The following is a 17581-nucleotide window of genomic DNA, read 5'->3' as shown; positions in this document are numbered from 1 at the left end:
TTATATAAACAGAAATATTTCTGCGAATAAATTCGGCAGAAATGAACAAGTATAAAGGATGACGTTTGCACTTGTGAGTATTGAGTAATATATACCGAGTAAATATCGAACGTGTATGTGTGTGTGTTTTTTCTCATCGGTATTAGCGAAACGACACGTTGGTATTGTGGAGCATTCCTCTTAAGGAAAATTATCTCAGCGTCACACATATGTATATGCGGTGTAATATTTTCTTCATCCGGCTGTGCGCGGTTTCTCTATACCCACGATTATTTCACTTCCTTGATGGAATTAGGACGTGTCCATTTTACGAGAGTACGGCAGCAGTACGGTCGGAGATAGGGAAAAGAAAGAGTGAAACGTTTCGCGATACGTGGAACCATAAGAGTAGAACCAAGAGGGACTTGCACTTTAGATCCATAATGCAGACCAGGATCTTTCACGGTTTTCGTTTTGATTCGAACGCATGCACGTTCAGTTCCATTTTGAACTTGGGTAGAGAGAATATCTTTCGCTGCATCATTTCGCGCATTCCGTCTCACGGACATATCTAATAGAACATGGAATGTCCTATGAACACGGGAGGGATGAGTTGTCAACAAATTAATTTCTCTTTATTAACGAGGCCAAAGTGAGCGAGTGAACGATCATTTTGAATATGATAAACAATTGCGTAGAAAAGAAAATGAAGTATAGTACAGAGTAATGAATAATAAGCAACAGCATTCTTCTTACTATTCAATAGGAGATTGAGCGAGACGAAGATGAATCTGGTGAAAACGAGATAGTGAAACGACGGGATGACGCGTATAAATTTCTATACCTTCCCTGGAAGGGTTTCACAGAAGGGCCTATATTCGCGCCCCGCAGGCGTCGGCGACGACGCCACGCGTCGCGCGTCGATCGACGGCGCGGCGCGGCGTGGCGCGGCGCGACGCGAGCGGAGCGTCGAGTGCTTACAATCAGCTGGGCTTGTCCGCAAATAACACCGGAGGATGATTATGATTGAATAAGGTCCGTAATTGAGGCTATTGAGCAATTATATAAATAACACACGACCCAGTACACACGCGCTCACGCTCGGATGTAGGCACTCGTAAACACATAGCACGAGTGGCGACGCGGCTGCGTGGGGTGTTATTTCAACGTTATGGGTGAAGGGTGGATGGTCGGGTGGCTCCGCCACTCCGTCGACCGGGAGCGCCCCGACACGAGTTGGGTGGAAAATTACAGTGCAAACATAACGTATATACCTATATATCGTGACGTGAGGCCATGGTACGTCGCGCGTTTGTCGGTGTACCGCGTTAGGCGGGGCCGATCATCTCCAATTGCTCGCGCTTACAAAATCTTGGCCGCATCGCCAAATTATATCTCACGCTGCGGAGTAAATCGATTAAAAAATAGTGTCCGCCGTTCAACATTTATCGCGTTTGTCATGACAAACTGATCTGATTGTTGGCTCGAAATTGCACGTTGCGTCATGCACGATTGTCATACCGTCTTGTCGATTCCGATTCGTCTATCAGCGAATAATTTCCTAGAGATTTTCCAGACTGTGGGACTTTATTCGAGGATTCGACGATATTGTAGCGTTGGTCAAGTTAAGGTAATAAATATCATACGATTATGATATTTTCCACGCCGTACTTTAATAAGATCAATTACGTATATACCGTCTACTTTGTCGTAATTAATAATTTTTACATTTAAGAGCTGCTTTATGATATCGATTTTTGTAAAAGTTGATTGGACAATTTGTTTCAACGGATTTTCTGCCCAAGTAAAATAGAAATAGAATCATATCGTTACACGTATAATTCTCTCTGAAAAATAATATAATTTCGTTACATTTGCGATGAGATTCTATACGCTCTTAGTATTTCGAAGAGAATGAAGCGAGACGAACGTAGGAAAATATTTTCCTGGAACACCCACAATCGGTCTCTGTCTCAGGGTTCTTTTAGCTTCTACTTTTAATCCCGCGAGCGATCTTAGGCCACTCCTCTATTTTACGAGTACACCCCGTTGCGGCAACCGGATTTCAACAGTGAAACCTTAAGCCATGTCTCTTTATTCGACTGCGCGGGAACGTTCGTCTGAGGAACTATAATTAGTTTTTCTATTCTATCGATATTTACTTTCCGAAGGTGGACACTGTGGAAGTAAGAAAGAAAGACGGAGGTGAGAAAAAAAAGAAGACTAGACGCGAAGCTCGATATCCTGGGAGTTGGCGTTTTAATCAGGGTGTCCCGTTCGTCTCGGTCTCGGATATCTCGAACACAGAGAGAGAGAGAGAGAGAGAGGGGGGGGTGGGGAGGGGCGAAGGGACGGAGAGGATGGGCGAAAGGGTGGTAAAAAGGGGGCGTCAGACAGGCGCCAGGCGAACGGTACAGGCGATCGACTCCCTGACGGCCGCTTGATGGAACCGAGAACTGACTTTATTTTCCGCGGACCGTCTTCTCATCCTCCCGTTCCGTCGACCGTACGCGATCGGTCGCCACTTTTGTCCTCGCGACAGGGTGCCGAAATACAGTACAATGTCTCTATGGAGGTTTCTCATGCTATCTTTATATGGATACCTATATATGGATCTACATTTACGTTTGACGCTTGAAGAAGGAATATCTGTTGTTTAGTATGTCCATCAGAAAACAAAAACTGAAAAACATTAAACGGAATAATCAGAGGCCGAGTCATAAACCAAATCGTTATCAAATCGTTCGTAAAATTATAGAGAATCGAAAATTAAGACCTTTGTTTCCTTGTCTCACTCACATTGAATTATTATGCAAGAAACAAATTATTATGCGAGAAACAAAAAATTACATGAATTTTTTTAAAATAAATTAATATCTTGCGCGCCAGTTCAACAATATAAGTCTGAAATCAGCATTCGCGGTTCTATTTCATAAAAGTATGACGTATATAAAACTAGAGAATAGTTAACATTTGTTATAATATTATACATTTTGTTATTGATTCGTCTATTCGTAATAACAAAGACCCATTATTATCACAAAAACGCTAGTTTGCATATTAATGCAAAACTGATGCTAAACTCATAGTGTTACGAATCTTAAGTTTAATGAAATATCAAATAACATTTTTGTTTGGGATCGATGTGTATTTACAAATAAAAAAATGGTTTAAAGAATATTTTGCATATTTGTTACTATTTATATCAATTATTTAGCTTTTGGAAATGTACAATACATACGTAAATTTATACGTTAACTTAAAATCTATCTTTTTATGTTATTTATTTATCAATAACGTATTTGAAATATTTTATATATTTCGAAAATATATTTTCTGCCATTAATGGTTGGCCAAACGCGCTGAAAGAAACAATTATGTTATAACTCGTGATTAATATCGTTTAACGGCACTGTACGTTTTACGGTATTCCGTCCAAAATGAAAAGTCGGGATGGTATTTGCCACGTGACAAGGTGCATGATTAATCGTAAACAGCGGATAGAAAATTAGTCCTCGTGAGATAATTAACCAGTATAATTAATCGTCTTGACTCCCAACCACACAGTTTGGAATACTAAACAGACTGTCATCCGTGCTCAGAAAAATGTGTCTTTCGGCTGAAGGCTCATTATCTTTCTTTTGCCATTGTTACTTCAAATTAATATATTTTCGAGAGTTATACCTAAATTTTAAATCTTGCATTAATATTTGTATTTCAACAGATTTTTTAAATACGCACATGAAAAGATTTTACGTACATACAACAATTTTTTCGATATTTGTTCTTTCTACTATTAAAACGCAAGCTTTCTTAAAATTTGTATTACGTATCTATGTACATGATTATATTACATATAGGAGGAGGAGGAGAAAGACTTTATTCTTGGGATTTTTTAGAATTTCTTTTTACGGATAAGCAGAGAAAGTTAAGTTTCAATTACGAAACATTGGAATTATTGATGCTTTTCGTCTCACGTTTTTCCTTATGTCGATAACCAGATTGATCGATAACATGCGAATACGAAGGAAAATGCACGGAATAAGTGGACGAGTACACTTGTTCATCATCGAGGCGGACTAATCATATTTTGATACGAGATAGGGTTAATCGATAGAGTGATTTGGCGGTAACAGTGGGTGTTGCTTTCACGTTTCAATCTGCTGGAACTACAGAGCGAAGAAACATCAATCTTGAGTCGAAACACCCTTTAGTAATCGGTAGATTCTAATAAGTTGGCTATATTTCGCAGCTGATCGCTTCTACACTTTAATAGTTCATTTCCTCGGATTTAATTAGAAATGTGATAAAACTACCGTTATTTTTTTTATTGTGAAAACTTAATTCCTTGATATCGAAAGAAACGATATGTGACTTTAGTTCACTTATTGCGGAAGTTGTTGTCGAATATCCTGGAAACAAGAGGCGAAAGAAATTAACAAAAGAAGACCGAGATATTCCGTTAGACTCTAAAGTCTAGAGTCTAGAGTCTAGAGTCTAGAGTCTAGAGTCTAGAGTGAAACGAAGGACAAAGAAATTTGCAATTTTGTATCCTAAGTGAAGCGGTTGTATGCACTGAACGCCGCGCCAACGTGGCGGGAGGCGCGGGAGACGCGCTTATAAAATTAAGAGATAATGAGAATTAACGACGATGACAGCAATCTGTGCGCGCCTTGATACCGCCTTCTCCGTGTGATCGGTCGAACAGACCGCTCTCTATGCTGCTGTAAAATGAATACAAATCTGCATTGCTTTAACTATCAATAAAGATTACAAAAAGCGCGGTGTGTATATATATATACGTTTACTATGCGAGAAATTCTCAGGAATAAACTCTCTCTGTCTTATTGCTAGTTTATTTACTTAGGCGCCCTATCGTAAGCGTTACTTATTTTATGTTCTTCTGTGATCTATATAAATGACTATTATCGTCGTATTATACACTTTATACACACTCGCTCAACTCGATCGGTTAGGTCGCCTAAGCCAACTCGTATCGCCATTCAACACGGTAATTTTATCACTCTCGAAACTTGGGCGTACTCTTGACCGACCGCACTTTAAGCACTCTCGACACTTTCTCGTGCACTTTTAAGCATCCTTTCGCCACTTAATATTAAATCTCTGATCGTCCTTGACTCTTTTCCCATTTTTCAACTGAGTAACTTTTAAGCTACTCTAAAAAGGCACGAAACAGCGAACCGAATATATTTCGACATGTTCCGCACGCACACACACACACACACAAAAAGTAAATCGACTCGCGTAACACATTTGATTTTTTTCTTAATTTGCAAAATATGATGCTTCTATCGTGAGTAAATCTACTCGTTGAGTTCTACTTCGTATAGGATAACTGATATTCCACATTTTGATATCGAGGAGCATACCTTAAACTTATTTAAAATAAGACATCTTAACTTTCATTTTTAAACTATAACGGGTTTTATTATTTTAGTTTACCCTATACAGTTTTAATAATTATAGTTTATGATACGTAAATTATTCTTTTCTTAATGTTTGTAATAATTGTATTTTCCGTAAGTGTGCAAAGCTTCATATGTGAGATTTAACATACACGGGTTTTTATGGCAATAAAAAGCAACAGAGAGAAGACGGATGCGTCATGCGGGTATTAATTCAGCGTGTCATTAAAACTGGGTTTCAGCGCATGTTTGCCAAAGGTTGGTTTTATGACGTTGTCAAAATGAAATTTTCATTCGGCATATGTAATTCAAAACGGGTTTTTGAACAGAACATAAATGGTCGTTGCTACGTATATTTTGTCAACATTTTACGAAGCGTATTTTAGGAAAAGGAATGGTAATATCTTCCGCTTAATTAATATCGTAAGATAAAGGGAGAACTGTTAAATTTTCGCGGGAATTATGCGGAGATGCTACGCGATGCTATGCGACAATTCTTGGGACTTTCAAAATGTGTTATGTATAAAAATTAATAAACAGTGAAGACCTTGTTACGTTATATATCGCGTTGAATTGTTATTGTTCGTAACTATCGGAAGATTATGGCGAAAAAATAGAAACATGTCAAAATGCCAAGAGATAATATGAGTGACGTGCTAATTTTTTTTATAGATATAAAAGTAACTCATATATAAGAGGAAATCTCCCTAAGTTTCGCTACGAAAATCTAAGGACGCATTGCAATTCGAGTAAAATCGAATACCGAAATTGATAAAAAATTGCGGCTGGTAAATATATATAAAAATAAAAGCAGACCGACCGGAAAAATATAATGCAAGCGTAAATACACGATAAATCTAGCGGGAAACATTTCCCACGATATTTGTTTCACCGGTCGTGATTCCTTTCTCTCGTCGCGGTCGTTCCATTTGTATTTTTATCACATCTATTTTCACCTCGTCTGTTTCGCATGTCCGTTGCCCGTCGATGCGTATTCGCCCACTACCATCGTACAACGTACGCGCATATAGTTAGCCATTTATGTATCTCAAATTCTAGCAAATCCTCGCGAATCTGCCGCTGAACGCAAATGGCACGTGTGGACAGTTTCACATGAGATCGTACGTTTTGAGATTATAAGTTTAATTGGTATTTGCCTATGTGCGTATTTGCGTGTCTGCGTATCTGCTACAGAACTCATTTGTTTAATCCTGACACTTTTAGAGGGACGTACGTCCATTTCCAATGTTCCTTATACATATAGTGAATATTAAATGAATTATTCTCTGGGATTATTGTGTTCTTTACATTGTTTTCACTAAATGGGATATTTATTCTTTACGAGGAGAGAGGGACAAGCATGACAATTATTTTTCCATTTTTGTTAGATCTATTCTTGTATGTAATAATTTCTAGAACTGCTCCAAGCTTTTCCATTGTGTTGTAAGAACTTGTAAGAACGTTAATTCAGCTTGGAATAATTAGTTTTACCTTTCATGCATTCTGATCTTTATATGTACCTATAATTGTGATTTCGTAAAACTGGAATATCTTTATCGCAGATAAATAGTAGTTGAGCCATCAGAAATTCCACGCGCTTATAATATCATTCGTATCACCATTACGTTTACTTTGACCTTGCGTATCGCGGTCGAGGTATGGTTGTGTCGTACATGTTGCGTATCCATTGTGAATGTACAGGCGTACCTGCACTCATTTGTGTACCTGAAATTCCAACAAATCCTCGTGAATCTGGTTCGGCGCGCAAAAGGCACGCAACGACGTATTCGCTCGATCGCGGAAGCCCGTCGCGTCGCGTCGCATCCGCCTCGCCTCACCTCGCCTCGCGTCGCGTCGCGTCGCGTCGCTTCGCTTCGCGTCCCGTTCCGTCCCGTCCCGTTGGTTCGCGCATGGACAATTTCATTACTCGTATTGGGGGGTTGCTGATGGTATGCGGTGGTAGTGGAGGGCGCAGTGGCGTGTGCAGGCGAAACTACACTATTAAATGGTGTCCTGACGGGCGCCAGTTAGGTGCACCATGGTATAGCCCATTCTCGTCGTGTCACTCCGAATCTATTTGCATAGTAATGGCGCCGCGCGTCGCTTTCCTTCCAACCCCTTTACGTATAAATACCGCTGCGGACTGTCATAGGAAGTGCCGTCCGTCTGAAACGAAGCCTTCCTCGTTCCTTCCCGTGGCCGTGAAAGATTTCCGAAAGCGCTTGCTTCTCTCCTCGCTGGAAAACACTCTACGAGAATACTCATTGCATAAATTTGAGGGATCAGCGTTAATCTGGTTTTTCTAGATTTTAAGTCCTACCGTATATTTTGCACACGTCGAATTTCTGAATCATTCTCAATTATTTTCAATTCGAGCAATGCCTTATCAAGTTATCAACTTATCAAGTTATCATGTTTATAATAAACACATATAAATAGTTGTTGTCAGATTCTTCTAGTTTGTGTATACTGTGTATTCTCCATTCCTTGTATATCATTTTACGCTAACGATCTTGAGATTGATGGCGCATTTGTTAGTTATCAGTTAGTAGCATTTCGTAATAGGATACGATAATTTACGGAAGATGCCCGAAACTCAAACGAGCGTATTAATAACGTCAGGAGTTGATAATATCAGGATGTTCTGGGAAATGTTGCCGACAGTGAATATATGTGCGAATATGGACAAGTAGATGATAGCACAGGATCGTTGCTAATTGCTTCGCGACGATTCGATAGAATTTCTCGATATGAGCTGCTTATTTGCAGTAATCGCTGCTCGAAATGTATATCTCTCATAAAACGTCGTTCGTCGTTTGTTAAGAGACAAGCTGTCTTGGAAATATGATATCTTTGGTCGTATCTAGCAACAGTTTGTGATTACGAATATAAGAGAGTAACTTTATCTTATCAGATAGCAGCTACAACGAGTTTTGAAGCTGCTATTGTGCTGCTTAATGACAAATCGGAACATCATGACGACTATTATAACGACTATCGTTATAATAACACTCGCGTGCGCGTGATGTGCAGGTCCTTTTGAAAAAGGCTCAAGATTTAAATCGAGCATCGTTTTCGCGTTACGAAATTAAACAACGTAAATTCGAAATAATCGTGAATGGAAATTAGCTATCTCGGGAGATTGTCTCGGGAGATGCGTTCCAGTTATAGTTCCGGCACTTGAGAGTTTAGGATTGAGTCGAGCGAAGGAAGTTGTACAAACCTGACGCGACGCGCGAAGCGGGATATTTGTGATAATTAGAATCTTATTGAAAACGGCACCGGTTTTCCTCGAGCAAGAAACAGAACGTCAGACTCGGTGCTCGCTGGAGCGACTAGGTGCGATCTCCAATTATTCATCGTAATCCTAATTATCTCTCACTTTTGATTCGTCGCGAAAATCCGCGATGTTCCGTCTTAGCTCCCCATGAGAGCACATCCCGGGACAAAGTTCGCAATAATTAGGGAGCTCGAAAGGAGCGAAAATGTCGAACGGGGAAACGTAGAAACGGCGATCAAGGTGGCAGGAACGATGCGCTCGCTTTTTGTTATGACGACAATGAACTATGACCGATAACTCGCTCTCTCTGTGATGTTTCTAGAAAACCAGCTACTTTACTCCTTTCACGCGGGCCGATGAACGGAGAGAGAAAAAATACACAGAAAACAACCATAATGGAGGTTAATTACGGAGGGATGATTGCGAAGATTGGGAAGATTATCGGAAATAAAAAAAGTATCGGAAATCCTGTATTCTCTCTCTCTCTCTCTCTCTCTCTCTCTCTCTCTCTCTCTCTCTCCATACTATCTTCCTTCATCTTCTGCGTCTTCTTTGGTTGCCAAGCTACCGTCACACCCAAAGGAATCGAAGCTTCCTCCAATTATAAGAACTCGGTCGTCTCGTGTTCTTTAATTCCGCTATCAACGTTGTTCATACTTTACGTTCTTTCCGCATCGAATCGACGAATAATCCTGAACTTTCCAAAATTTTGTGGCTATTATTTATTGGGAAATTTATAACAAAAAATATCATTATTAATCCGCTTTTCTCTATGCGAGTGAAAATCGTCTTAGGATGCAGCGTAGAATAATAAAACTTTGAAGAGACGTTGCAACAATAATGTAATATAATAAATTTAAGAAAAATTACTTTCTAGTTAATTATCATACATAAAAATGTTATGCATGTTATAACCGATTAATAACGATAATTTCCTTCTGTAATGTGGAAATAAACTTGATTTATATAGGTAATACAATAGGTGCGCATATATAATTTTATTTTCAACAAGTCGCTGGCATCAAATCTATGTTATATTTATGGTATACAAGTCAATTATAACATAATCGATGCCCGAACATTGAGAAGACTAACGATGTAAATAAAGCTGAAAGCTTCTCATATTTGTAGACGGAAATTTTACTCGCGATTATCGCCAAGAAATTACAACTCCTCTCGCGTATCATAGACGGAATCAGAGCCTGCTCGCGGTAGCAAGTTTCGCGAAATGTGGAATTACATCGTCTACTTGTCTGCGCTCGGCACTTTGCCGCCGTACAACTAGCATATTTCTCGAGGCGAGAGCCAAGGAAGTACGAATTTCTTACTCCTTGACGGGACTCGAACTTTAAAGGACTTCATTTACTCGATTCGGAAACTCTTGCCTTTCGTGACTCTTCTCGAAGGGTTATTCTCGACTTTCTATGATCTACTTGCTTGTTTCGGCGATGACTTCTAAAGCTATCGACAAATCCGACTCGACTTTGGAAATTTGTATGTAGTTTTTCTTGGAGTAAATTTTTTTTTATTAAACTTTTATTATATTAGTTAGACCGAGAGATAGAGTTAAATTGCGAAACTTTAATTGTATATCGCGTGTAACATCGCGTGCAGATTTAAAAATTCAGTCTAATAAAAAATGAAAGAGATCTGATATTAAGGTTGTATGTATATACATATAGATATGTTTGATTCCTTTCGAGAATTATTTATTTGACAACAAGATATTTTTAAATTGACGACGGAACCGTGACGGATTGTTTTCTAGAATGTGTAAAAATCAAACTTAATAAGATTAGAGAACATGACGAATCTGTCCCCGAATTCGTCTCCGCGTCTTATCTCTTTGTTCTCTGTCTTTCGTGTTTCTCGCGACGTTCAATTTCAGACCCTTAACAAGATGTAGCAAGAGCCGTACAGCGTGATTTCACATCCTGAAATCGATCAGGCGTGATTCCTCATAATTGGTAACATTCGGCTCGCTGCCGCGACGCCGACGCGACGCTTCATCCCGGTTTTCCTCTCCTCTTTGCGACGATTCGAAACGCCTCGAGCTACGAAGCGTACGAGGATGTCTATTGGGCGGCGTTACCATGGGATCAGAGTGTATCGTCGAGACCTCGTTACTTTCCCGATTTCTTACGTAATCGAGACGCCTCGCTGATTCGTCATTTCGCGGGGAGAGGCCGACCTTCCTAGCTCGATACTTCTTAACGAGTGCTTCCTTTGGCTCGCGTAACGAAGAAAAACGAGAAGCGAAAATAAAGGACGCGAAAGAAATGCTCGCGCCAACGGTCGTGAGATTCCAAGCGAGAAAATTCGCTGTATCTCATCTAGCCGATTTAACGTTTACGGGGCGAATAGTTTCCGCTAATGCTTCCGCTTGTGGGAAAAAATGCTATAGCTTCCTTTTATCTTTATCCCTTTTCAAACATGTTGCGTTATTTTAACGATTTATTTTGGTGATACAGGTGATATAGGAATCGTGATAATTGTAACTTATGGTCATGGAGAATGCCGAATTGAATTTTCTTTTCTTCACAAAGTCAAAAATTATTATCATGCAGCTTTGGATTTTATTTGAGCTGCGAGATAACAAGGCTTGTGTTAGATTCGAAATCATGTACTCTACAAAGTTTATTTGTAATCCGAGCATCTGTGGATTTCGACCGCGACGGTTCAAACGTTGTCAGGGTAGAAAGGGAATTTTTCCATTTGTTTTTCACTTTTTTCCTTCTTCTGCATCTCGGCATTTGAATTTCCGTGGACGGGGGCGGGTTCGTGGAACCGCACGAGGTGGAAACGGATGATCTCTACAAGTTAATTTGTAACTTGAGCATTCCGTCCAGGAGATCGGGGTGGTTTCTAGAGGTGGCTAAGGGAAACAGGGCGGCAGGGCGGTGGCGGGGCAACGGCGGAGCTCAGGCAGGGTACACGGTACCTCGGGGTTGTTTGTTGCGCTAATGCCTAATTAGTGGAGTGGTATCGCGTCGCGACGAAAGCCGTAGCCGTCGCCGTCGCCGTCGCCGTCGTCGCCGCCACCGCCATCGTCATCGCCATCGTCGCTCTCGCCATTGCTATCGCCGACTCTCTATCCCTCTACTCATCTATCCTGAAAATAACTCGCACAGCGCCAGCGGTAACTAGGCGGAGGAGAGATCGCGCGGTGTTTCTTTTTCGCTTCTTAATGTTTATCCATTTTTGTACTCGATAATATCATTGTTTCTTTGATTCTTTGATCGGTATATCTACATGCGCGTACCTTATTTTATGTAGTAATACTGCCGTTCGTCAATTATTCGAATTTGTGTCGACGGTGATAATAATTAATAAGAAAGATATATATCTATATTTTTCAATATTTATTAAATTAAGATTTACATCATGTCGCGTAACTTTTATAACGACTTGTAGCAATTATACATATATATTAATTATAGCATATGTGGGCTTTTCGTTTGCAATAACTGTTTCAAGTAAAAGACGGTCTTTTTTTTCCGAGGAATAGCATATCGATTTCGTGCGCAATAGGAGTCCTTGGAGAAAGTACTTCGGGGGGTGCGAGGTAATGCACCATTCGTGTCACTCCATCGGCCACCCGTCGATCGGCTCTTTTCATTTCAATCTGGATACAAGCGCGCGATTGACGCCTATCTGTGCGGGCAATAACATATAGCGCGCCACGTCTAAGAGACTGTTAAGTATTCTTTTAACGTCGCTGAAACTTAACCAATATTATTTCATTGTTTTGCGCACCGACGACACGAAGATCGCAGATTAAATGCGGATAAAATGTATGATATAAATTTTACGTTTTCCCCTTCCTCGCAGTACTTTTATTTTCGAGAATGTTCATTTTTAATGAACATTTCTGAACGGAAACGTGAAAGGAACATCAAAGTATTGTTAAGGTAAAGGTACCAATACCCGGACACTTAAGCGTAGGAAATGTAACAATACCTGGACACGTACCTGTGTCTGGATACCTTTAAAAAAATATAAATTTATGGAAATAAACGTTTGGATATTATAACTGAAGTTTCAAACTACAAGAAAAAAATACTTTTATCTTTGATTTTAATTCGCGTTATACTTATAATAATAAACGTGGAGCCCGGGTATAGGTACATGTCCGGGTATTGGTATCTTTAATAGTTGAAAAGAACGCGCGCGGTCTCGTGTAGGTCCTCGGACCTACACGAGACCATCCGTGGCTTACACGAGCTGCCTGCCAATAGCCAGCGATCTCTTAAACTCTAATTCAGCCACATATAGTGGCCGCCCGCGCCGCAAAGTGGCCACTATGGCACCTAAAAGACTCATTTTATCGTTTCGCCGCCACTGTGGAAGGAAAATAAGCAATTCCCTCTTTATTCGGTCGCGACGTAGTCGATCCGAGCGAAACGCGAGGTCAATTCGCAGTCAAGCTTCGACATTAATACTCATTTCCCCGCGGATGGAAGGCGACTGGTTTACATTTCTCATCAGTAATTCGTAATTCGAGTGATCTTTTCGATTCAAAGCTGTACGGTGTTTATGAAATTGCAAAACAGCGCGGTATGTGCAATATTTTATTTCGATATAATTAAAGCAGCTACAAAGCCGTACACTCTCGTTAATTGAATAGCACAAAAGTTTAAAGATGATTAAATAACGTTCCGAGACCATTAGCGCGTCCTTCCCATGTTTATTACAAGCTTGTATTATGTCCGACCTACGCTAATTTATTCTTCGATTCTGCAACCTGCAACTTCGTTACGCGATCAATTGTCAAATAATCGCGTGAAAAGATCAGCGCGAAAAATTCTGTAACGTCATATATCTATCATCTAATACTAATTATATATTTTATACACTAACTGACGCGTGAATGCAAATGGAACTCATAAAGGAAACTATGTTCGTTATCCCCTTAGGCGGGCAGTCAGGTAAAGGTATTCTAACTCGCGGTAGTTAATAGTTTAATCGTAGAGTATTTCTCGAAAGGAGGACCGACAAAGTGAGCGCAGTTACAAATGTAGATCTCGCCGAGTACTCACGTGGCAAATACAGCTCGCGGGTTATGAGTTGTTACGAGCCACGTGACCACGTGGCGCCGCGCCGTCAGGAAGCACGAAAATCGGTATCGTTAGTAGCGAACGTATTTCCGTCAAGTTTCTCGCCGGTGTAAAATGAAATATTAACGATATCTAGTCCGGTTATCGGGATTGGTACGACCTTCCGACGACCTTTCGAAATTTGCTTTACCGGCCTGTCACGAGTTCATATCCATGTAATCAACGCACTCCGCGGGGACACGAACGGTCCGTCGACGATCGCAAATAATCTCGAGAAAGTTTTGGATGTTGTAACTGGTCGTAACTCCGATGACCACGTCGAGATGTTACGCGGGTTTCTGACGCCTAGTTCGATAGTGCAGGAATCTTATCGGAAGAAGACGTTTAGTCACGAGGTACACGTAAGAAAACACGTAAATTACGAATAAAAGAAGCAAAATCTCTCTAACATTGAAGCTTAATATTATAGATACTGTATGTTAGGAAACAGAATTCTCTCTATACTAGTATTTATATTAGTCGTAGATGGACTCGGGCTTTTTCAACAATTGCTGATTGAATTCCTAGCCGAGTGCTTCCTACGCGAGAATTACGAAAATACGTACTCCCGGTCGGCGAAATCCGCTGAGCGTGATAAAATGATCCCCTTCCGAGTGAGCCGGCCGAGTAAGGCGTCGTTGAGGATCGTTAATCATGCGATTCCACCTGCGGACGAAAAAGAAGAGCGAGAATGGCATTGAGAGGAGATCTCCAAAGCCCGCGTGCGCGCGCGCGCGTTATTGTATGCCTGGCAGGTTTATCCGCCCTTTAATGCAGCCCATCGCGTCCGCCGCGTTATGCTGCTTATACACACATTTCTCTCCGTGCCGCAATAATATAGAATAGGACTCGAAAATCGTTGCTTATTCCGCAAAGTGCGGGATTATCGTACGCTGTATAATGCCGCGTGGATGCGTTAGGGAGAATACCGTGACAATGCTGACCGAACAATATATGCCAGCATTCTCCGTGTGTCGTTAAGACGGCTCCCTTTCGCGTTAGAATTTTCATGGGCTCTCGGTCGTTTGAGAATCGAATGGACTGTGTGTCTCCCATGACTTTTGATCCAAGTAATCCGGGATGCGTGACAATTTTTTGTTCTGAACAACTATCTACGCGCGAGCTCGTCGAGGATGACCAAATAAGGTAACACCCGCCAGTATTTAACCAAATATCTGCAAACTCAATTTGTTCGATACGTTACTTTGATCATTTCCTCTTGGTCGGTTCGATGTGAGAAGGATCGAACATGGGATTTTGTAAATACATTATCCAGATTTGTTATCGACAATCTGCGGTTCTCGGGGATATTCGCCACATGGTGGTGTCCCACGACGTTTCCTTTCCACCCTCTGTCTTCCTTATCCCTCGATGTCCCTCTTCTTTCTCCCTTCTGTATTATAGCCGTAAACTCTCTTACCTATTTACGTACGACCTCTTTGGCGTTCGTCCGTACGATCCCATGTGTTTACATCGATATTATTTCATTTTCCGCTAGTCCTGCCGTCCCGGGACACAACGGGACCGATGCGATGCGATGCGATGCGACGCGACGCGACGCGACGCGACGCGACGCGGCGGTCTCCCATCGGACCACAATGGGGGCGTAACCTTATTTACCGGTGCACGACCACCCCCGCTGTCTTGACCAAGATAAAGGCTGTGTTCATTTACTGGTGTTTTCCCGATGTACACTCGAGGATCGATAAACTGTAAATTCGTTTATAGGACTGGCAGAATCGCTCTGCGACTTTCTTAAATAGGAACGCGCGAGGTCGTTTACTCGGTTTTCAAAAGTTAGTTTGAAATTAGATTATCGCTACATTTTTTTATGAGATTTTTTCAATATAATTAATAACAAAGATTTTAATATTTTTAATGACATATTTCCGTTTAAAATATAGATAGACTCTGCCAAAAGTCTCTTTCGTGTTTTTATATCAGTATCTTGCTTTTTGGAACTTTTAGGAAGATTCTTCGAAAGATCTATCAATCCGATCGTACGACAGCGACGTTGTCGTCGTCGTCGTCGTCGTCGTCGTCGTCGTCTCTTGGCGGTCAGACCGATATATTTTCTCAGCACTCGGGGCTTTCCCGTGAACAGAACACCGCGTCGCCTTGAGAACGCTAGGACCCTCTACCAGCTTCTTCGGATATATCCTACCATCGCGCATCGGCCACATCCGCCCGGTCACGCCGGGTTGACCGCACACGTACACATGCATACAGACTCGCTTGCACTAACGTAAACCTGTACATTATACAGGATCGCTCAGGAATCACTCACTCTTTTCTCTCAGACATTTTTAATTTGTCCTAGTTTCTCTTAGCAGAGAATTATTTGAAATTATTAATCCCCGTAATTGTTAACATTCATCGTGAACATTTGTTCATACAGTACAATATCCAATGTATTTATTTATGGTCGAGAAGAGCGTATAACTTCTGAGGCATCCTGTATACATATAGATATACGCGTACACAGACGTATGTGTGTACATATATGTGTACGAGACTGATACTGGGGCGCTGCGAGTTTCGTTTCATCCTACTTGTTGGATAGGGTCTTTCGAGTGGCCAGAGGAAAGGACTTGTTCCTTCCTTCCTTCCTTCCTTCCTTCCTTCCTTCTTCCTTCCCTCCTCGTCATCCTCTTTCCTTTTCTTCGAAACGAACGCGTGGGGGATTGTTTGCACTCACCTCTCTTCTATCGCTTCACCTTAGTCCCTTGGTTCTACGCCCCGCGGGAACCCGCCACCCCGTCGTCCGAAGCTCAGATTGCTTTTATACCATGGATTGATTGACAATATACTTACGTTAGCCGAGTGGACCGTACAGTTATGGAGACTGCTACACCCTCTCCGTCTTCCTGTTTCCACCCTGTGCCACCGCCGTTAAAGCGCGACCCTCTTCTGTTCGCTGGAACATCGCCGCGGAATCTTTCTACTCTTCCTTTTCTTTCGTTTCGCTCTTCCTCGTTCATTCACTTGTGTGAAAGTAAGCGATTTTCGAAAGATACCGTTCTCCGAAAGAAAACACGAGCAATTTCTTAGACAAGCGTACAGTTTTACTCTCGTGATCGGATGCGCGCCATGTGCTAATCAAATATAATACAATTACTTTCTAATCTTTTCATTGAAACAATCTGTGTACTAAAGATAATAGTATTGATCTGGTAGTGGTAGCTGGTAGGTTTGTAAATATAATTTACAAACTGCAGCTTTAAGTTAAAACAGTTTTAAGAATATGGCTTACCTACGACAACTTATTTTGTATTATTATGAACGGAGTTTATTAGAATTCTTGGTTGGTCGTATTATTTGGTTGTTAGTATTATTATAATTATGATTGTGCGGCATTTCATCTTAATTCTGTTATACATATAATGAACTATAATATATAGTTTAATTATTTATTAATTCTTTTTCCAATAAGAATGCAGGGCTTCTTGAAATATAATATATTTATTGGATTTATTTTACGATGCTTCTTTTGAATTCTATACCTTTCGTATTGTAAATCTTATATTGTAAATCTGTCACACGTATGCCGAAACTGATTGTTACGAACTGCATCCGGCCAAAGGCGAGGATAAGAAAAGTATGCCCTAGTGAATATTCTTTCGTACGATCTGCGACCTATAATATCATAAATTCATGACCATTCCGAGCGATGACGTAAATTTTCGGGGATAAGTGTTTCTTCTTCCACGTTACATCTTATATACTAGGCTTTTTTCTTTGACGAAGAAAATAGACATGCAAAAACATTTTTTTGATGTACGTATTAAAATTAAACGTTT

The 17581-nt window shown here is 40.8% G+C and overlaps 1 protein-coding gene across 4 annotated transcripts in view; it reads left to right on the top strand.

Annotated features, from left to right (window-relative positions):
* The window catches only part of LOC139775586 (membralin-like), a 57673-nt gene that overhangs the window by 22226 nt on the left and 17866 nt on the right, over positions 1-17581 (top strand). The window contains exon 11 of one of the 4 annotated variants that reach the window (XM_071711675.1): positions 9008-9440. The exons of the other annotated variants lie outside the window; for them this stretch is intronic. Within the exon in view, the coding sequence (XP_071567776.1) occupies positions 9008-9425 (418 nt within the window). The 3' untranslated portion in view covers positions 9426-9440. Of the gene's footprint in view, positions 1-9007; positions 9441-17581 lie in introns of those variants that run through there. 4 annotated transcript variants of the gene reach the window in all.

Source organism: Temnothorax nylanderi, unplaced genomic scaffold, assembly GCF_030848795.1.
Source record: "Temnothorax nylanderi isolate EJ_2023f unplaced genomic scaffold, tnyl_v1.0 TNYL_tig0101_pilon, whole genome shotgun sequence".
NCBI classification, from domain to species: Eukaryota; Metazoa; Arthropoda; class Insecta; order Hymenoptera; family Formicidae; genus Temnothorax; species Temnothorax nylanderi.
The sequence above is the reverse complement of the archived record's forward strand: the minus strand, read 5'-3'. Positions and strand labels throughout refer to the sequence as shown.